The following is a 23,181-nucleotide window of genomic DNA, read 5'->3' on the forward strand; positions in this document are numbered from 1 at the left end:
TAAATGTTATACACACTTTTCCTCTGTCATGTCCTGATGAAAGTCTATAAATAAAAAGACTGAAACGTTGACCAGAAAAACTGAGTTTCGTGGAATTATTTAAAACAAGTCCCATGAGTGCCGGTAACTACTTTTGGTGTATGTATATGTATCTATATCTATATACATACAAAAAATATTGCAGCAAATGCCAGGTTTACTCTGTTAGAGATAGTTCTGATGTTCTGTTTTTTTAACATATGTAATGCAAGAATCAAAGGGAGATTGACGTGTCATAAAAACAAAAAACCCACAAAGATGATTTTATTGTTCCTTCAAAGGATATTTTTCTACATGTGGAGGCTACACAAAAATGTACACGATGCTCAAATTTTTTTAAACCAATGTATGTTACTTACACATTTTACTAAACACAACTCTTATCAACTCCACTTGAGCAGAACAAAACCCTTGCACTCATTTGCACTCAAAAACATTTACATTGTTCCTTCGCAAAATGAGAGCAGAGATACTTTTCCATTTTCTTACTCCACATCATCTTCAGTTAAGTTCTGAGAACTCACAATTCTCTGCAAGACCAAGAAAAAACATCTGTTATGGTAAAATACATGAATAAAGCAAAATTTTTAACTAGTATTTTTAGAAAAATATACTGTATTTGTGGAAAGCCAGGTGAAGGAATTTAAGTGTAACTCAAATGACTGAGCATATTTATTATCAATTTTAAGATACAGTTCTGCAGCACCATTTCAACACAATTCATTACAGAAGAAAAAGGGAAATGGTATATTTGAACACTGATAAATACACACTATGTTACATTTACACAATGTCCCAATAATAGACACGAGCCCCGCAAACAAGCACAATAAGAGGTATCTTATCTGCTCTGGTCATGGAGTAAACAGCAACAGGGGTGACCCCGAGATCACAATATGCACGGCATTGTAAAGTGCAATCGCTTGTGTCCCTCTTTCACATTTTTAAATGTTGGGAGGTATGAGATACTACTGTAGCAGGGCTCAAAAAACCCAGGTGATAGGTTGCCTAGGGTTTTGCAGGGCATAGGGAATTGGATTGGAGGGGAAAAAATAAGCTGACCCAGGCAGCAGTGGTGCGTAAAAAAACCCAGATGTGCTCATATCCAGGGCTTGAACAAGTTCTATAACAAAAACTATTATTTTCACTAGTCCAGTATAGGATGCATTTTGGTACAGACAACTTCCTACACCAACGCATTTGGGCCTCTAACGAAACGCCTGCTATGTTATAACTGAAGCATTGGAGACTTTTTTTTTTCCCCAGTGTCTTTTATATTGACTGTGGTTTATGACTCTGCATTTAATGACATACTAGCTGTTCATGTAAGGGGAGAGTGGTCTCCATTCAGACAGGAGGATCCAGGTCCCATGCATTGCTGCGGGGGATCTGGATCTTAGTCTCACAGTCAGGCCTATTTGATTATAAGACGACCCCCGATTATGAGACACCAGGACAGGCACTGCCACACCGACACCCAGACAGACACACACCAGGACAGGCAAAGCCACTACACTGCTTTGTCATTAACCCCCTTTTATATTTTTGCCCCTTGTGTATTAATGCCCCAGCCATGCCCCCTTTAGTATTGATTCATGTGTTCCGCTCCACAACCTTGTGTATTGCCCCCCTTTGTGCATTTATGCCACCACACCCATGTGTATTGATTTATGTTTTGCCCCAGCCAACCCTCCTCCCTTGTGTATTGATGCCCCTACCCCTTTTATAGTGGTTAATGTGATGCCCCCTTTAGTATTAATTTGTGATGCCCAACCACCCTCGTCTATTGATGCCCCCCACTGCCATGTGTATTACCCCCAGCCACCCCCCCCGTTTATATTGATTTTGTAATTTCAAAACCCAGCCATCCCCTTTTGTATGTAAGTTTTAATACCCCAATGGAATTCCACCCCCCTTAAATATAGGTCCACTTTCCTTGAACCCCCAATTTTTTTTTTTATTTTTTTTTTTTTTGGTTTATACTTAAGATTTTCGCTTTTCTTTTTTTCCTGCTCTCCTCCAACGTGACAATCATCTCCCTGTCGGGGGGAACTCTTCTGTGAGCCCGCACGTCTTGAAAGGGGCGGGACGAAGAGCCTCACCGAGGCACTGCCACGTTCCCGTGGTGCGGCCGTGAGGTTTTATTAGGCGGCCGGCTTGCACACACTGCAGGCCGCACATTGAACGCCCCAGATGTATTATTTTCTCAGCCAGATTTACCCATTACTTTTGGTTATAAAGCACAGAAAGACCAAGACAGACCAGTATGGGCTTTTCTAGGCTATATGGTATTTTTCCACCCGTTTTTACCTGACGAAATGTATGTCATGCCTGTCTCTACTTAGTTTACATTTGTTATATTTCATGTTCTCGCTCTCTCTCTCTGCCCTCTTACTGCCCTGTCAACTAACAGTACTTTAATGCTCTCTCTCCTACAGTCCTAAAAGCCTGCAACACATTACTACACCGTCCCACAATTTCAGCATATACCAAGTCTTCCTTCCTCATTCTGTTTTTTGGACATTCAATCTTTTCTTCTCTCTCCACATCACAGTGAAAGATCGCCCACAAAGTCCTACCCTATGTTGTTTGCCCTATTCCGGGCAAACAACATTCCTTTTCACATGTCCAACACCTCTGCCAGCTCCAAATCCTTATCCCCAACCTCCTCTTCTGGCTTTTCGTAGTGGACCCATTTTCCTACACACACACCTAGGGGCACTCGCTTGATCAGGTTTTCTCCAGATCATGCTACATCTCAGCTCTCTTTTGTCCATCTCTTCTACTTATCCACTCTCATGTCCGCCCTTCTTCCAACTCACAAAGCACTTTTCCACCTTCAGCTCATATGTCTTTTCATACCCACATCAAAAACATCTCACTGCCCATGGTCTTGCTACACACTTAAAAGACAGGGCCAACTAGCAGACAGCTTTCTGTGCAACCCCTTGCATACCACCCACCGTCATTCCCCCTACTCATCACATACTAAGTGGTTGTTCCCAACTGAAGCTGCCATCTTGAAAATGTGGTCCCATTGGACCTACTACTCAATATTTGGAGAGACTGGAAATACACTAGGAAGGAGACTGCAAGAAGGGAGACATTGTTTGAAGGTGCTACACGTGGGAAGGACAAGGGGACAGGTTTTCTTATGAGCAGAAATAGGGCTCTAAAGTATTTTTTTTTATAATAAAGCTTGGAAAAGCACTGCAGGACCTTGGATTGAAACAATTTGTATTGGCATTTTCTTTATTTTATTAACTAAATTAAACTAATTGCTTGTTATAACATATTTTGTATTTTAAGAAACAATGTTACTACTTGATAAACCTTTGGGGGTGATATTTTGTACTATTTAGATTGTTTGTGGTGTTCATTTTTTTACTAATCCAAATATCAACATTTAAGAATGGAAAAAATAAAATGTTATATATACATGCATTACTGTAGAGAATCCCACACTCACCAATACACAGGACCCTGATGCAGTCTCCAATTACTGCAATAGTGTATATCGAAATGAATGAGAGCACACATTGAGCTTAAAATGCCAGAATCACACGTGCTAATAAAATCCTTTGCAGATTGGCATCTTAAACTCCGTGTGCTCCCATTCATTTCCATATATACATATATAAATACACACACGTACAATGCAGTAGACCACTACATGAACTTACTTGGCTAATTGTTGGTAATTTAGTCAAGAGCATCTGGAAAACAGGAGGTGGAAGTGTCTGCTGCAACACCTGCAGTAACTGCTGGGGCTGTCCGCATACGGCAATAGCATTTGTTAAATGATCAACGCCTTTTTCAAAATCACCTGTGAACAAGAAACAAACACATCACATACATACACATCTCCAATCTTATCTCCTACCATATTAATGGCTTATGTAACCCATTTGTTTAGAACTCCTTATTTTACTTTGGTGTTCACATCAGGAAAAGAGAAGGCCATATACAATTACAATTTATCCTGTGACAAATATTTCCAGTAACCCAAACCATTACCAACTGCAAGAAGGCATATATAGGATTACCCTCCCTTGGCATTTGCTGGCAGTTTTCCTATTTTGTTGCATTACAAACTGGAATTAAAAAGTATTTCTATTTGAATTTCATGCATTGGACATAACCTATGTGAACAATTTTGTGTAAGTAAAAAGAAAATAAGTTAAAAAAAAAAAAATCAAAAAAATTAAAACAGAAAGATGGTGCACGAATATGTATGCACCATCTTTGCTCTAAAGCCACTAAATAAGACCTGTTGCAACCAATTAGCTTCAGAAGTCAAATAATTAGTTAAAGTCTACCTGTGTGCGGTGTAAGTTCCACATGATATCAGTATACACACACACACACACACGTGATCTGGAAGGCCCCAGAGTCTGCAACATCACTGAGCAAGTGGCACCATGAAGACCAAGGATCTCTCCAAGCAGGTAACAAATATGTGGAGAAGCACAGATCAGGGCTGGTCTCTAAAAAAATATCTGGATCTTTGAACATCCCACAGAGCAACATGTAGTCATCCTGCCCCCTGTGTTAATTGGGACATTGTCAACTCATTTATTTTTTTAAAAGACACCCAATGGGCATTTAACATGCCAGTATTCTAACTTTCCATGCAAGAATTGTTTGAAGCTAATGTGCTAATTTTAGGACTTGCTCACAAATGTATATAAAAAAAAAATTTTTGCCTTTTTTAATTTTTTTTTTTTTTTTTTACATTTTTGGGAACTTGACATCAGTGGGAAATTATTTTTACATTTTACAGTTTAACTATTTTTTTTCTTATTTATATTTTTTTTATTTATTTTACTAATCACACTGATTAGAAAGCTGGACTCCATTGACTTGCACGGTTGAATGCAGCATCTGTATAATAGAAGTACTACATAGAAGTACTAGAAGTACTACAACAAACCTGTATATCTGTGCAGTTTTATAGCAGACTATTATGCAACACAGTAACATCGCAATTGGGGTTTGAAAAAAGTATTCTTCTGTTATGTTGGACACTTGCTTTGGAGACATTTGGTACGATGATGTCACTGCCTGGATTTCACTATACCAGGGAAGATACTACTACAGCAGAACGTCAAACCGATCTATAAAGCAGTTGATAAAAATGGCAGCAGGTATTCAGAATGGCACAATAAGTTGTAAAACTGTTAGCTAGAAAAATGTTTGCTTGTTTTCTTTTGTCATCAAGATTGGGTTACCCATTAGCTGAAAAAGTAGGTTGGTGTGGCTTGGGGTACATAGATGACCAAGATTTAAGTCTAATAACTAGGGCTGAAACAACGAATCGATAAAATCGATAATAATCGATAACGGAAATCGTTGTCGACGATTTCCGTTATCGATTAATCGAATGATCGATTCGTTGTTGGAGCACTCGGCTCCTTTTACTTACCTCCGCGAGCGTTCCCCGCTTCTGCTACACGCTCTGCAGTCTCCGCCTTCTAGCTACGTGACGGATGTGACGCGCCTCAATCGAGTTCAATAAAGTTTTAAAAGTTTGAAGTGGAACGAGTCCGTAGCGGAGGTAAGTATTCTTTATGTCTATGTGAGAATCGCTCTGTGCGAGTGGCTCCATTCGCACAGAGCGATTCGCTCTGTGCGAGTGGCTCCATTCGCACAGAGCGATTCGCTCTGTGCGAGTGGCTCCATTCGCACAGAGCGATTCGCTCTGTGCGAGTGGCTCCATTCGCACAGAGCGATTCGCTCTGTGCGAGTGGCTCCATTCGCACAGAGCGATTCGCTCTGTGCGAGTGGCTCCATTCGCACAGAGCGATTCGCTCTGTGCGAGTGGCTCCATTCGCACAGAGCGATTCGCTCTGTGCGAGTGGCTCCATTCGCACAGAGCGATTCGCTCTGTGCGAGTGGCTCCATTCGCACAGAGCGATTCGCTCTGTGCGAGTGGCTCCATTCGCACAGAGCGATTCGCTCTGTGCGAGTGGCTCCATTCGCACAGAGCGATTCGCTCTGTGCGAGTGGCTCTGTGCGAGTGGCTCCATTCGCACAGAGCGATTCACGGGGGTGGGGGTCCACGGCGAGGTGGGGGTGGGGTTTCAGGGGATGCAGGGCAGGGTGTGAGTGTGGGTGCAGGGGAGAGTGGGGGTGCAGGGCAGAGTGGGGGTGGGGGGGCAGGCCAGGGTAGGAGACTGGGTGCAGGGCAGAGTGGGGGTGGGGATGCAGGGCAGGGTGTGGGTGCAGGGCAGGAGACTGGGTGCAGGGCAGAGTGGGGGATGGGATGCAGGGTGTGAGTGTGGGTGCAGGGCAGAGTGGGGGTGGGTGGGTGCAGGGCAGAGTGGGAGACTGGGTGCAGGGCAGAGTGGGGGTGGGGGGGCAGGGTGTGGGTGCAGGGCAGAGTGGGTGCAGGGCAGAGTGGGTGCAGGGCAGAATGTGGGGGCAGGGCTGGGTGCAGGGCAGAGTTGGAGACTGGGTGCAGGGGCACAGTGCAAAGTGCTGGGTGCAAAGTGCCGGGTGCAAAGTGCCAGGGCTGGGGCAAAGTGCTGACTGCAAAGTGCTGGGTGCAAAGTGCCAGGGCTGGGTGCAAAGTTCTGGGTGCAAAGTGCTGGGTGCAAAGTGCCAGGGCTGGGGCAAAGTGCTGGGTGCAAAGTGCCAGGGCTGGGGCACAGTGTTGGGTGCAAAGTGCTGGGTGCTGGGTGCAAAGTGCCAGGGCTGGGTGCAAAGTGCTGGGTGCAAAGTGCTGGGTGCAAAGTGCATAAATATTGTGTTTGGGTTCTTGTACTTTGAAAATATTGTTTTTTATTACATCATAACAAAATAAGAATGTTAATGTAAATTTTAAGTTGTTTTTTAACATCCAGTTCATTAAATTATTTTAAATAAACGAAACATTTGCATATTGTTTTTTTTTATCCGATTAATCGATTAATCGAAAAAATAATCGGCCAACTAATCGATTATTAAAATAATCGTTAGTTGCAGCCCTACTAATAACAGATGTCGTAGTTAAGCTTAGATGATAACCTTGAGCCAGTAGCTCTTCTCCAAGTTGAATCTCTTCAAGGAAAAATTTCTGGACAGACTCAGCATCTTTTAGATCAGGTAACTAAGAGAAAACAAAATATATATGATTAGTCACATATACCAGGTATGAGTTCAAACAGCTGTTTGCAAGTAAAGGGTCTACATACAGTATATACACACTGACAAAATGAAAGAGCTTTTATATAAACAGGATATTGGAAAGGGCAGTTTTTTCTTTGACTAATGGGTTAACAATAGGCTCAATTAACACAACTGCCCCAGTAAATATTAATCCCTGGGTGTTTTATGCAGGGCTTTAAGAAACAGGTTCTCTTATTGAGCAATCACAGCCCTGGGTGGAAAGTGGAAGGGGCAGAACTAGCAAAATAAGAATTTTAACAATGATGAAACACCATCATTAGTTTTAGAGAAAGCCAGTGTGTAATCACGCTGCTGCACGGGAGATCAGGCTGTCGTTGGACAGCCTAGACTCCCCCCTGACAGCAGAAGTCAACATCGCTGGCCTTCTGCTGCTCGATCTGATGTTACCGCTTCCAGCACGAAAGACGGAAAACTGTTACATTTTTAAATGCCGATCACGCGATCGGGCATTCCCTTCCAGGTCGCGTCACTGCCGACATCACACGGAAGGTCATCGGAGGACAGGATATCCCCTGCAGGGATATCCGGTTGCTCCAATGAGGCACAGACACTGATCTCTATGCAAGTCTGTGGGGACTTGTATAGAGATCAGTGTGATCGGTGAAGGGGGAAATCGCAGGGAGGAGAATGAGAAACCATGTTTCTCACCCTCCTCCCATGCTGAAAAACAAAACTGATTAAAAAAAAAAATCACTAAAATACAATAATTAAAAAAACAAACTGAGCAAAGTGATGTCATTGTGACATCACTGGCATTAACAACATGTTTAAGAGTTCCCTAAGAGGGAAGAGAGACTGGAAGAGCGGTGATTTCATAAACAAAGGAATCGATTTTTTACAGTAAGGACAATAAAAAGGTATGGAATTCACTTCCATGAGAGGTGGTGTTATCAAATACATTAGAAACCTTCAAAAGGGTCTGGTTATTTTTTTTTTAGAAAGGCATGCCATACAGGGCTATAAATACAATTACCGTATTTCCCCCCAAGTATAAGACGCACCTTAGTTTTGGGGGACCCACATCCCAATGCAGTCCTCTAGTACAAACTATATTATAAATCAGCACTTTATATATTTAATATATATTTGAATTAGTAAAAAAAAAAAAAAAAAAAAAATACATACTTTTGACAGCACTGCTTTCTCTTTAGCAAGCTTTTGTTTTCGTCTCTCTGCAAAAAAAGAAATGGAGGAAAATACTCAAATGAATATTAAGCATTTTTGCATACAAGAGGCAAGTAGGGAAAGTAAACGGATATTAGAGCAAAGTGAAAAAACAAATCTGAAATTTAAACGTATTAATTATAATGTTCTTCTTTAGATCAACACTTATTTAAAACTGGTAACTTAAAACAGGACAGAGTTAACTGCAGGTATAATGCCTAAAATACACACTTCGTAAGAGAATATGGTAGCACATGTACTGTATATAGAAAGGGAAGGCACACAACCATGTGGCCCATCTATGTGATTTTTTCCCCTCTTTTAAAGACTTGGATCTTAAGGAGTTTTGGCCAGATCCATGATACCTTTATGTCTATCCTATCCATGTCTAAATTCACTCAAGAGCATTTGCTTGTATTGCTGATGGGATGCTGTTCCACTTAGCTTTGTCTCAAGCAAAAACTTAAAAAAAAAATCTGCAAAACACGTCAAAAAAAGACAAGAGGTTAAGACGAAACCGACCACGGATGCTATAGCACCCGATGCTTTCTTGCAGGGAGACAATAAAGAGAGTGTCGTGAGACACCCAGCAGGGTCACATAACACACATTACGTGATATCTATGGGCACATCACTGCCCCTGCTGGAAAGCAAAGAATGCCAGATTCATAATAGAAAAAGATAGGCAGCGCCATGGCAGGTCTCTACTGTAACTGTAATGTGTCTGTGACCATAAGACGTTAGCATGTGTCTTATTATATGGGTTTTATTGTGTCCAAAAATAATGGTTAAATATACAAGCTTGAATCTTCATGATGTTAAATAAGCCTTGTCATGAAGGGATTAACTACAGTACTGTACAAAGTGGCGCAGCACTAAAGAAGTGTGGTTTATGTTGTATTGCTTCAACAAACATGAAAATAAAAATCAGTCAATGTTGTGCTCCTTTAGCGCATCAGCATTGAAAGTAATTGATCACTTTTCAGTGACACTTTAAGTCGCTGATTGATTGGTCTCCCTGATCAATGTAAGTGACAAGTTTAGGCCACTGACAAGTGATCTGATTGCTATACATATAAAAAAAAAAAAAAAAAAAAAGTTAAATTTAAATGCGCATGTTCCAGTTTTGACTCCACAATGCCGGAGAAACATGACTTATACAAGCATGTGGTGTATTGCAGGACTCGGGGTTGTTGCGGACCAAAAATCTAGACCTATTTTGTTGCTTCACATATCCAAATAAGCATGGTGAAAAGTGAATATGAAAAATGCTTTCTTTCTGGTACACTAACTTTGGAAAGCGCTTGTGGAATCAGCTGGATGGGACAGGCTAATATGCCCCTAACTAGATTCTAGGGCTGCAACAACAAAATAAATAATTGATAATGAAATTCGTTGGCAATGATTTTCATTATCGATTAGTTGAATCGATTTTATCTAATATAAGAAGGTTTTTTTCTGAAAAATAACCCTTGTCTTATAATCCAAACAGAGGTCGGATAATAACACAAAGATCCAGATCCCCCGGATCCTACTCTCTGACAGCCGGCGGGCATCTGTGCAATGCGCACAGACATCCTCCGCTACTATTCTCAACTCTCCGCCGGGGCTTCTATGATGGAGCACAGCGTGTCGTGGCCGAAGTACCGGCCAGCAGCAGCAGCAGAGGTTTGTCTGTGTGTGCGGATCGCGCAGACATACACAGGCTGCCCCTACTAGACACCAAGGAATCTGGAGCACGGAGGGGTTAATGTCGGGGGTGGAGGTGCAGAGTGGCTGTGATACGAATGAGACGAGCTTGAGGAGTGAAAGGGTTAAGTAATGTGGTCTCGTTCTTTCATGACTGGAAAAGTACTGAAGGAGTTATTTTTGCCAAAAGTGAGAAGGACGCGGCAGGAAGCGGTTGCGAAAGTAATCCTGGATATATGCCAGTATTGTTTGGTAAACAACTATCTATAATAGAATATAAAAAGCAGGGATTCAAGGGGGGAGACGGGGAAACTTTCCAGGCTGCTGAAGCGGACGCGCTTTCGCCTGTGATGCACCAGAAAGGTTGTTCCTCCCGTTGAGTCCCTCCAACGAGAGTGATGCTACAATATCTGGTAATATATTGATGTTTCATTCTATGTTATGCATGAGAGATTAATAAAGTATTGCATTTATTATCCTGATTTGGAGGTCAGTGAGCGCTTTGTGATACCTGCACTTTTCACGACACATCTCTTAGTGCAATACATTAATTGGCGTAGCCGGCAGGATAATTGCTTCTCTGAACAGGGAGTGTATTGAAATTGTGTCTCGCTGTAAGAATAGGCCCAGGTCGTGAGATTCCAGACATCACTCTACTGCTCCCAGTGAAAGCAGCCCTATTGCACGGGTCACTGGTGCGCGGGGAGTGACTGGGGTCCACGGAGCGAGTGGAGTAGGCTTGCGGGAGACACAATCACCCCTGATTGGAGGTTCCAAAATGTTTAAAAAAACGAGATAAGAGTAATAAGGTGGCGGTGGATATTCCGGGGTGGTCGGATTCACCGTTTGGGATTATTGCGCAGGAGTTGCGAACTTCAGGATTGGCAGAACAGTGGAATGTGAAACTCAAGAATGGGGACCCTGTTGAAGTGGTACGGGTCCTCGAGACAGTCCCTGCCCGGGCAGGTGATGCAGTCTCCCTGGGGAGACGAAATTGGGTGCTGTTGAGTGCCTATCGGGTTCTGCATGAGCAAAATGGTAAATTGCAGGCTGCTCATGCGGATATGGAACAGAGGTTGATAGTGGCAGAGGGTCGCAGTGTAATGTTAGAATGTAACGTTCGACTGCTGAAGGATAAGTTGGAGCACTATCAACATGTGGCAGAGAAGGCTGCGGTCAGTGTGGCGCAGAATAAATATTGTAAACGAAAGGGAAGGGTAAACAAACAGAAGGTTTACAAAAGTATAGCAAAGGCATCAGTGGATTGGGATCCTGAAACGTGGGATGGAGATATCTGGGATTCTCCTCTTCTGATTGGGAAGAGGAGTCGGATGCCCAAGTTAATGCTAATCCGATTAGAAAACGGCAGGATCTGTGTTTTAAATTTATCATCTGTATTCTGTATTGGATTCCCCGTGCACAGGGAGTCTGAATAGTAGAATATTATATTTTTGGAGCATAGAACGGATCCAGTCATGTCTAAATTCAGCCATTAGTTAGTAGGGTTCAAATTGATACGTTTAAGGATCTGTATGTGATATTGAAAAACAGTAAGATATATGTTGAAGGGTTGAGGATGTGTTAGTATTTGAACCTATTGGAACTGTGCCATATTTTTCTAAGGTTGATAATTTTTTTGCAAGGGATAGATAGGATTCTGATATTTGGGGAGGAGTGTTATCGCAATACGCCTCACCCTTGTGTAAAGTTTTGAAATTTGGCATTTTGCCAAAAGCAACAAACATGTTTAAAAACACAAGAAAGAGAAGAATGAGAAAGAAGTGGAAGTCCTCGGCTGGACCGAGGCTCCATATAATATTATAGCGCACGAGTTGGTACATAGTGGCTTAGTTGAAGCATGGGAGAGTAAGCTAAAAGATGCAGAACCCCTCGATGTTGTAAAGTTACTCGAGAGGGTCCCTGCTAAGGCAGGTGATGTAGAACCCCTCGATGTTGTAAAGTTACTCGAGAGGGTCCCTGCTAAGGCAGGTGATGTAGAACCCCTCGATGTTGTAAAGTTACTCGAGAGGGTCCCTGCTAAGGCAGATGATGTAGAACCCCTCGATGTTGTAAAGGTACTCGAGAGGGTCCCTGCTAAGGCAGGTGATGTGGCAGCGATAGGGAGACAAGTGTGGATATTGACCACCGCCTATCTTACCAAGTGTAAACAGAATTATTTTCTATTGAAGACGTTGAATCAGGCAGAACAAAAACTGCTTGAGTCACAAGGAAAACAAATAGTTTTAGAGTGTAATCAGCGATTGATGAAAAATAAATTAGAACATTTTCAGAATATAGCCGAAAAAGTGGCAATAAAGGTGGCACAAAATAAATATAAGGAAAGAAAAGGACGAGTTAACAAGCAGAAAGTATGTAGAGCTATTGCCACCGTAGCTAAAGATTGGAAGGATTTTCAGAAATTGTATTCATGGGAAGGAAATTTGGGGAAAAGAGGTGTGGGAAGCGATGGAGGAGGTGATTCAATATACAGAAACTACTGTTTTTTATGTTGATGCGCATGTTCCCACTGATTCTCTTGAACGTTTGTTTAATTCCCAAGCAGGTAAAGCGGCAATGCATTGGAGTACATTACGTACAGTGGAGTTAATAACTCAATATTATGGAGTTCCGTTGCAAATACAAACGGATAATGGGACTCATTTCACCGGAAAACAGGTGAAGCAATGTGCCCAGGATAATAATATCAGTTGGGTATATCATATGCCCTACTATCCCCAGGCTGCAGGCTTGGTGGAAAGGATGAATGGGTTACTGAAGGGGGCTTTGAAGAAGTTAAATGGATCTGATAAAGATTTCGGCCAGTGGCGGGATAATTTAAGTGCTGCCCTACAGACCCTGAATAATAGGCCAATTACAGATTCTATGACGCCCTTAATGCGAATGTTGATGCCAAACCTCACTATACGGAGGACCGATATTGTAAATACGGTAATTTACTGGAAAACGCATGAAGAGGCGCGGATACCTGAACGGGCAACGCCTGAAGCTGCAGGTTTGGATTTGGGGTCCGTTGAGACACAGGTAATAGCACCGGGGAAGGTATTTAAGATACGAACAGGATTAGGGTGTCAAATCCCACAGGGACATCATGGACAAATAGCTACTCGGTCTAGCTTGGCATTAAAAGGCCTTATTACAGTTGGGGGTGTAATTGATTCTGATTTCCAGGGGGAATTACAGGTTTTGTTACTAAATACTGGTACAGAGCCCATTCTAATTACCAAGGGGGAACGAATAGCCCAAATGCTATTGATACCGATTAATTTGTCCTTGGCTCAGGAGGGGAAGGCTCCAACCGAACTGACAGTTAGGGGTCAGAAGGGTTTTGAGTCCTCTAATGTAGCCAATGTGGGTGCAAAGATTTGGATTCAGAACAAACAGGGACCCCCTAATCCAGCAGAGGTGATAGCAGTGGGAAAGGATCGAACATTGCTGATCATGAGGCCTGGGGTGGAGAGATGGGAGTATGTACCTCAGGAGAAATGCTATTCACGAGAGTAATGTGTCGTCCCTTCTTACAGTGTCTTCTTCTACTAAGTGGACTCCTTGGCGTCGTTTGGTGGGACGTTGCCGTGGCAGTAACGTCGGGGATTCCAGTGGAAAGGAGTAATGAAACTGATGTATCATGGCTGGAAGAAATCAACATTCCCAAGGACGCAAGATAACTTCACATGTCCAGCTAATCAAATATGTCGAGTGGCCAATGTCAGTAATAAGGGGGCTATACTGTGGTTAGGGCCTCCCGCAGGGAAAGGTTGGAGGTCACGGATATCGATCGATTTACATGACCTATGAGGAGAACCAATGGTTAATCGTCTCCTTGGAAGTAAATATGAGTTGTTGCAATTTAACCCATGAATGGGTACATCAGAATGTGACAGAGCGACTATTACAGTCAAAGAACTGTACACCAGTGATTAGTGGCGCCTATATCAATGTCTCTACTACGGGGATGGGGGTGCTAAGCTGCAGAAACGCCTCTGAGATAACTAACCGAACTCATTATATTTTCCGGGTAGTATTGGTTGGTATTAATATGTCACGGCGTGATCCCGGACATTTGAAGCGCCTACCACACACTTGTGTCCCAGTGGGGCAGAATGTACAAAAAAACTACCATATGTGTATTTGTTTCGTTTGATGCCACCGAGTTTTGTCCAGCTCGAAGAAGGCGAGCATGGTTTGACACTGTCTTGGGAGGGTATGGAGCCCTAACTGGTACATTGAATGGCTATGATATTGAGGCATTAGCAGCCAGATTACGAAATGCGGGAAAGGGGATACAGGATGCATTTACATTACAGGCAAGATGGATGCCCACCGTTTGGGATTTGTGGCATGGGCAAGTCCGATTGGATGCATTCCTGTTACGTTTCCAAAAGCAAACAGGCAATTTTGTGTGGGAAAGTGAAACTAATCTTACAAAAATAGTGAATTGGACTGTGTGTACGTTACGGACAATTTATTAGATTCAGCAGAAGCAAAATATGCAGTATTTATGGAGGTGTTTATTTCAAGCTGTCATAGCCAATACCACCTGGATCAAGGTGGAAGCTGATAGGATGATTTGTAATGATACACTCTGCACTGGGTTGGTACATGTTTATAATGTTACCAAGATACAAACTATGTGTCGTTTTGTAGTAGTTCCTTTATTGTTGGGGGGGGCAGGTAATCAGTATTATTGGATGCCACATATAAACGGAAATTATATAGATGGGAACAACCGAACACATGATCTAAGTGCATGTGAAGATACAACGGATGGTAAAATATGTCGTCTACATTCTAGGATATATGAACCATGTTTGTTAAATCATACGATGAATGTTTGTGAATTTACTATCCTGCCCTTAACCTACACATTATTAGTGGAGGTGGCTGCACAGGAAATCTGTGTGGTGACTAATACACGGGTGGTTCCCGGGATGGTGGTACCATTTTCAGGATGTCTCCGAAATGTTACTGTCTTAATGTGGGAAAATCAGACATACTTATTGTTATCAGATCGTAATATGCGTTATGATATGACATTTAATCAATCATATTTAGCTGTACCCAATTGGGACATTAATTTACATCAGTTAGCTATGATACTTAATCAAGAGTATACAAGCACATATTATTCAAACAACTATTGTAGATGGAAAATTAGTTAAAATAGGATCCAGGATTGCCGATGCAACTTCGCATCACTGGTACGATTTGTTTCTGGGATATTCCACGTCTGCCACTAAGGCTTTGGGGTGGATAATCCATCCAGTTAACATATTGTATTCGTCATATTAGTCCACCAATGGTGACATATGGCGCCCAGTCCTGAGAAAACGAGACCAAGGACCGATTGTGATACGAATGAGACGAGCTTGAGGAGTGAAAGGGTTAAGTAATGTGGTCTCGTTCTTTCATGACTGGAAAAGTACTGAAGGAGTTATTTTTGCCAAAAGTGAGAAGGACGCGGCAGGAAGCGGTTGCGAAAGTAATCCTGGATATATGCCAGTATTGTTTGGTAAACAACTATCTATAATAGAATATAAAAAGCAGGGATTCAAGGGGGGAGACGGGGAAACTTTCCAGGCTGCTGAAGCGGACGCGCTTTCGCCTGTGATGCACCAGAAAGGTTGTTCCTCCCGTTGAGTCCCTCCAACGAGAGTGATGCTACAATATCTGGTAATATATTGATGTTTCATTCTATGTTATGCATGAGAGATTAATAAAGTATTGCATTTATTATCCTGATTTGGAGGTCAGTGAGCGCTTTGTGATACCTGCACTTTTCACGACACATCTGTTAGTGCAATACAGTGGCATATCAGGGGTATAAGGCATATCAGGGGCACAATGGCATATAGGGGGTTATGTGGCATATCTGGGGAGGCAGAGTGGCATATCTGGGGGTATAAGGCATACAGGCAGTAACCATGCATATGGGGTACTCCTGCATACAAATTACAAGTTGTTTTAGTAATTTAACATACCTAGGGAAAAAACATGCGCTGGAATGCTATATTTGGATAAAATGGGTTTGTTAAAAATGTAAAACCTTAAATTATTTATATTATATATATGTGTGTGTGTGTGTGTGTGTGTGTGTGTGTGTGTGTGTGTGTGTGTGTGTGGGGGGGTGCACTAAATGAGTAAGTGAGCAATGAAGTCACAGCAAATGCACAAAAACTGCTCTTGTCATTAAGTGCAAAATGGGGGAAACGGTCATGAAAGGGTTAAAATAACCAAAGCTAAGAAAAGCATTAATTTAAGCATCAAGGGCAAAATTATGATCCCTTAACTAATGTATTTCATATGCAAAGCTTGCAAAAGTCTTTAAGCAACAAGCATGCTTGACTAAAATATTGCACAGCTATTTTAAATCAGTACATGACCATACTACTGAATAATTAAACACACTGGACATAATACACTTGACAGATAATTGCCCCTTCATGCCTTTTCGATATTCAAAGATATATAGACATTACATTTGGCATAGAAATATACAGAAAAAATAAAAATAAATGTGCCATACTCTCTCGCAATCTGTTCTTGAAGTCAGGGTCACTCCGTCTCTTGCGATCAAAGTAAATGCAGTAGCCGAGAAACAAGGCTCCACATACTCCAGCCGCTATAACGCTTGTCTTAGCAGCTACGACCATTCTTCTTTCTTTACGGAAATCGCGCCTAAAACACAACTTTATATAAAAAAACTAAAAATATACGTATGCATATAGACAGAGAAAAGTTATCTATCTTATAGAAGAAAATAGCCTTCCCTTTTACCCTTGAAGCTAAAGGGAAGCGTGGACTGCCGATGCGTCATAAAAGAAAGACCGCCTCGTGTGACCTCATCTTGTAGCGCCCAACTTCCCGATGAAACGCGCTGGCCTGGCGAAAACTTTATTGATATTGTACAAAAACAACAGACCTGCGTCAGGGTGAATGAATCAATCAGTTTTAGTCAAACATTCAGTATCAATGCTATGCAGATATTCCCCAGTGGAATGCTACACCATACTACCCAAATGTCCCACTTTTGCTGGCTGAGTGTCATGGGAAGTGCAGCAACAGTAAAGCTGCAGATGCTAGCTGTGAACTAAAATTCCTATGATTCTCAGCCAGCTAGGTGTCCACCATAATGCTGGCTGAGCATCATTGGAAGAGTAGTCCACAGCAGCAGAGATTTTTTTAAAGTAAAAAAGGCTAATGTTAGCCTCCCTCCCAGGACCCTTGCACACACCTGCCCATAAACACACATACACTGCCTTTACACACATATATTTACATACACTGCCTTTACACACACATTTATACATACACTGCCCTTACACACACCTGCCCATAAACACACATATACACATACAGTGCCCTCACACACACATATACTGCCCTTACACGCACATATACACGTACACAGAAATGGCATATAGAGGGTTAAAAGGCATGTCATAGGACAGAGTGGTATATAGGGGCTATAAGGCTTATCTGGAGGCAGAGTGGCATATAGGGGGTTAAAAGGCATTTCTAGAGGCAGAGTGGCATATAGGGGGTTAAAAGGCATTTCTAGAGGCAGAGTGGCATATAGGGGGGTTAAAAGGAATTTCTGGAGGCAGAGTGGCATATAGGGGGTTAAAAGGCATTTCTGGAGGCAGAGTGGCATAAAGGGGGTTGAAAGGCATATCATGGGGCACTCTGCCTCCAGAAAAGCCTTATGTCTCCCATATAACACACCCCCCAGATTTACCACTGCTTCTGACTCCCTGGTGTCTGGTGGGGGCAGCGAGTGGAGGCCGGCATTCATGAAATTAAAGGGGCTGGCGTGCACGCACTGCGCCGCCCTATGGTCGTGCCTCAGCACTTCGTCCCACGTCTTAAAAGGGGCGGGACGAAGAGCTGACGCACGGCCGTTGGGGTGGCGGTGTGTGCACGCCAGCCCCTATAATTTCATTAGGCGCCAGCGGCCCTGAAGAGGCTTTCAATACCGCTCGCAGCTGCTCAGCGTCTGTTTCGAATGTTCATCTGACGGCCGCCTGGCCCACCGGGAAATTTCCAGGTGAGGCCCTGGCCTTACCCTTCCAATGCACCTGCAAAGCGGGACAGAGGAAAGGATAGGCGGGATGGAGGGACAGAGACCCAAAATCGGGACTGTCCCGCCTAAATCAGTTGGGGGGCATGCTAATGCGTCTCGTATATCGCGGGCAATAAGTAAGGTGATAAAATCAGACAATGCCTGTGTACCTTGAACACAATTGGCGAATTATGCCAGCTTCTACTATAACAGAGATTTAGAGGATAAACTCAAAAATAATTTGCAGATCCAAACAAGTTCAGTAAGCTGAATTAAAACAAAATGTTGCAAGCCAGATCCACCCCATATACAGCCGGTATGTCGCTTTTCCGACAGAGGATCTCACCCAAATTAATCGATCATCAAGTCTCTCGCATACTCCTCCGACATTACAGAGCTCCAACATAAATAGCAAACTGAGTCACTTATCTGATTGAAGCCTCAGCCCGAAGTAGGGAACCGCTCTGAATCGCGTACAGAAAAAAATGGTTTTGAAATAGCAAAAAAAAAACAAAAAAAAACCCTACTTGTACTTATTGCCCAATAACTTACAGAAAAAAAACAACAAAAAAAAAGACATACAAATATTGGGTATAAAATATTTTTTAAATAAAATTGAGAAAGTTTTTTTCAATATTTTATATTTCATTATTTTATAAGAAATTAGATGATATGATCAAAAAATTGTATCTGAAGAAAGCCTTCTTGTCCTGGAAAAACAATATATAACGTGTGGGTTGACTAAATGAGGGAGGAGAAAATTACCGCTAAACAGGAGCACCGCAAAAGTGTTAAAAACAGCCTGTGGGTTAATAAGAACAGACAACATATTTTTACAGAAAAATCCTGAAATGGCTCTACTGTCACGCACAGCAAGGTCGGAGACACCGGAGTCAGGTAGAACCCAAGGGTAGCAGTAACGTGGTCCAAACAAGCCAAGGTCAGGATACCAGGAGTCAGGATCAACGGATAACAAGCCAAGGTCAAGATACCAGAGAATCAATGTAAACAAGCTGAGGATAACGAGCACTGAGGACAGTACTATAGTCAGACCATCAGAGGGCAAGGATGATAGGAAACTGGGAGGTTTAAATAGGAACTGGAAGGAAGGGAGGCCAAAATTAGTCAAAATGTCACTTCAAGATCTGCGGCCATCTTGTGTGTGGCATAATCTCCCATTATAAAGCCCTGAGAAAATTGCCTGTCACTAATCTTAGAACAAAGGTATCTAATAATTTAATGTTTTGTTGCGGTTAAAATCATTGTCCCCTTTGTGACAATGGCTGATTTTATTTTTTGTAACTTTCATGACTTTCAGTTTTAATATTTCTGCGGCGCTCGTGTTTAGCTGTAATTTTCTGTACCCACACAAGTGATATACCGTATTTGCTCAATTATAAGACGACCCTGATTATAAGACGACCCCCAAAATCTGAATATTAATTTAGGAAAAAAAAGAAAAAGCCTGAAGATGACCCTATAGGAAAAAAGTTTTTCTAGTAAATGTTAATTCATGTAAACTATGTAAACAATTTTTTTAAAATAAAAGCTATGATTGAGAAAGAATTTTATTTCCAGTTATGCACATCTGCCCCCAGGCTTGCCACTCTGCCCTAGAAATGCCTTATACCCCCTATATGCCACTGTGCCCCATGATATGCCTTTTAACCCTCTATATGCCACTGTGCCCCATGATATGCCTTTTGACCCCGTATGTGCCACCCTGCCTCCAGAAATGCCTTATACCTCTATATGCCACTTAGGGTTTAAAATGCATATTTTGGGGTGTTGTCCGGGCAGCAGGTAGACGTCTACGTGATTCGCGTAGGCAACTTCCGCTGCAGACGGAATGAGGTGTGGTTAGCAGCGGGGGTTGTCTGTGTCCATCACGCATACACCCTCCGACTGTCAGAGAGAATTCCCCGCAGCGGTGCGGTGAACTCTCCTCTCTGACAGTCGGGGAAGGTCTGCGCGATGGACGCAGACAACCCCTGCTGCTAACCGCACCTCTTTCCAGCTGCAGTGGAAGTTGCCTACGCGAATCGCGTAGACGTCTACCCACTGCCCGGACAACACACCAGGGATTCAGAAGCACCGGTAAGTTTGAGGGGTTACCAGACAGGAGGATCCAGGTCCCCAGCAGCGCTGGAACCAACCTCCTACCTACCCCCTCAAAAAAAAAATGAATAAGACAAACATGCCCCATATTTTCAGGTATACATAAATAATGTATGGAAACATAGCATAGCAGATATAGATCAACAGAATAACACAAAAAACCCAGCTGTGCAGGTATAGATCAATTGGAATTCACACAAAATCTCCACATTAAAGGTATAGATAAAACTCCCTAAATTTCAGGCATAGATCACAGGTTGCACACCCCAAAGCCAGCCCTGGCATCCATACTGCCCACATAGAACCTGACCAGCACCCAGATAACACACATAAGATTTGCAATCTTTGCCCCCAAACAGCCCAGCATATGACATCTTTGTCCCCAAACAGCCCACCCTGTGCCATCTTTGTCCCATAAACATGCTACCTGTGACACCTTTTATCCCATAAACACCCTGCCTGTGCCATCTTTTCCTTTCCAAAAATAATTTATTCTCTAACTCATTTACACAATTCATACATAAATTAATTCGTTCATTCTCTCACTCATTCTGACTTTATTTCAATATTCTTATTACCCTCTTTTCTCACTATCTTCCCCCTCTCCCCCTTCTTACTATCTTCCCCCCTCCTTCTTACTATCTTCCCCCCTTTCCCCCTCCTTCTTACTACCGTTGTAGTTCACTTACCTTCAGACATCCTGTGGTGGGAGCGCAAGGCTTCTGTCTTCAGTGTCTTCGTCGCGGTGCACGCTGCTTCACTGCTGAGCGCCGAAATATGATGTCATATTCCGGCGCTCAGCATGAAACGCTGGCACCGCAACGAAGACAGAAGCCTCTCGGAGGAGAGTGAGGGACGCCGAGCGGTTGCTGAAAACTTGAGCGACCTCTTGGCGCCCCTCTCTCTCCTCCGCATCTAGCGCTTCCTCCGGGCTGCAAAAAAAAAAAGCAACATGCATTTTCTATATCAGAGCCCCAGCCAGGTAATATCACACAGTAACATGCATTATCTCTATCAGAGCCCCCCAGCCAGGTAATACCACACAGTAAGAGCACTGGTGGGGTTAGCACAGACAATATGGTGTTGCATAGTACAAAACCTGCTGTCAAGAATTATTTGTCAACTGTTACGCCAGAAAGGGGTAGTAACCTTAAATGTCTTTTAGCAAATGCGAGAAGCTTGGCAAACAAAACGGGTGAGCTGGAAATATTGATGATACGCATGACTGGTCAGTAGAAGGCACAGAGTAAATAGAAAAGGGGGAGGGATTTGTTTATACGCAAACCCTAAACTTAAGCCCAGTATTAAGGAAGATGTCCATGATGACAGTAGTAATGTGGAGACGCTGTGGGTGGAGATTAACCTAGATAGTAGAAAGAGTCACACACTACTTGTGGGTGTATGCTACAACATTAGCAATGAGGGGGAAGATCAGCTGCTATTTCAAATTGAAAAGGCTGCAAATAGGAATGACGTTTTAATCATGGGAGATTTTAATTACCCAGATATAGATTGGAATAGTGGAACTTGTTCCACTAAGGACAGCAAGTTTCTGAACCTGCTTAATGACCAATAAATGTCGCAATGAGTAGAGACCCCAACCAGAATGGATGCCTGTCTAGATCTGGTAATAACTAACAATGAGGAACTTATCTCAAACATTAAACCATAACATGGTTTCATTTGAGATTAATTCCAAAAAGCAAATGGGTAACTGCTCTACCAAAACACTTAATTTCAGAATGGCAAACTTTGACAGGCTAAGGTCAACCATGGAATATATAGACTGGGATGAATTGTTCTCTGGGTTAAACACAGAGGACAAATGGAATACCTTTTGCAAAGTTACACATCACAATATATACCTATGGGAAAAAATACAAAAGAAACCAATGTGGCTTTACTGGAAAGTAAAACAGGAAATAAGGAATAAACAATTGGCATTTAAGCGTTATAAAAGCAATGGGTCGGAAGTATCATTTATGGCACACAAAGATACCAACAAAGCCTGCAAAAAGGAGATTAAAATGGCTAAACTAGAAAATGAGAAATGTATTGCCAAGGAAAGTAAAACCAATCCCAAGAAAATTTTTTAAGTATGTAAATGGAAAAAGTTAAAGGTAGAGAATGTTGGTACATTATAATCTGAAACTGGAAATTAGGTTAGTGAGGACAGAGAGAAAGCCGACATCTTAAATGTTTTTTTCTTTCTTCTGTTTATACCAAAGAAGAACCAATGACGGAGCCCCTGCTGGCTAATTTTAAGGAACCATTGCAGCAAACATGGGATTGGCTGACACAAGAAAAAGTGCTCAAGCAATTAAATACTGTTAAGGTAGACAAGGCCCCTGGACTGGATGGTATACGCCCAAGGGTACTGAAGGAGCTAAGTCTAATTCTGGCCCAACCGTTATTACTGATCTTTAGGGATTCTTTCAGCTCGGGCATAGTTCCATTAGATTGGCGCAAAGGAGATTTTGTGCCCATATTTAAAAATGGATCAAAATCTCAACCGGACAATTACAGGCCAGTAAGCTTAACATCGGTAGTGGAGAAATTTGTGAAAGACCGGTCTTGGCAAACCATGCTAGTAGCATTCTATGAAGTTAGAAAAAATATAGAGCTGGGGGTGGCTGTAGATGTGATTCATCTGGAGTTTGCTAAGGCGGTTCCGCATAAAAGGCTACTCTATAAATTAACAGAAATAGGCTTAGCGGCAAATGTCTGTATGTGGATCAGAAATTGGCTAAAAGGTAGAATGCAGAGGGTTTTTGTGAATGGATATTTCTCAGCCTGTACGCAGGTATTATGTGGAGTGCCTCAGGGGTCTGTCCTCGGTCCTCTTCTTTTTAATTTATGTATAAATCATCTCCCAAGCTGCATTGAGAGCCATGTCACAGTTTTTGCTGATGACACAAAAT

At 42.4% G+C, this 23,181-nt stretch overlaps 1 protein-coding gene and 1 long non-coding RNA gene across 2 annotated transcripts; one reads left to right on the top strand and one right to left on the bottom strand.

The window, feature by feature from the left end:
• Positions 1-286: 286 nt before the first annotated feature.
• TOMM20 (translocase of outer mitochondrial membrane 20) lies at positions 287-16,902 on the bottom strand. The gene is made up of 5 exons (XM_053459129.1): positions 16,607-16,902; positions 8,335-8,381; positions 7,048-7,129; positions 3,723-3,865; positions 287-569 (listed from the first exon to the last, which is right to left on the bottom strand). Exons 1-5 carry the CDS (start codon positions 16,731-16,733, stop codon positions 525-527), a joined length of 444 nt encoding a protein of 147 aa, XP_053315104.1. The 5' UTR covers positions 16,734-16,902; the 3' UTR covers positions 287-524.
• On the top strand, positions 14,596-15,536 carry LOC128483084 (uncharacterized). The gene is made up of 2 exons (XR_008351039.1): positions 14,596-15,362; positions 15,401-15,536. It is a non-coding gene; the product is annotated as an uncharacterized LOC128483084 (long non-coding RNA).
• Positions 16,903-23,181: the final 6,279 nt, after the last annotated feature.

Source organism: Spea bombifrons, chromosome 3 (assembly GCF_027358695.1).
Source record: "Spea bombifrons isolate aSpeBom1 chromosome 3, aSpeBom1.2.pri, whole genome shotgun sequence".
Taxonomy (NCBI): domain Eukaryota; kingdom Metazoa; phylum Chordata; class Amphibia; order Anura; family Pelobatidae; genus Spea; species Spea bombifrons.

Bases quoted from the DNA above. Each gene is read 5' to 3' on its own strand.
- TOMM20 (XM_053459129.1), bottom strand. From the start codon at position 16,733: ATGGTCGTAGCTGCTAAGACAAGCGTTATAGCGGCTGGAGTATGTGGA. The intron at 8,382-16,606 runs GTATGGCACATT...CTTTTTTTGCAG, and splicing joins CAAGAACAGATTGCGAGAGA to AGAGACGAAAACAAAAGCTT. The intron at 7,130-8,334 runs GTATGTATTTTT...GTTTTCTCTTAG, and splicing joins AGAAAGCAGTGCTGTCAAAA to TTACCTGATCTAAAAGATGC.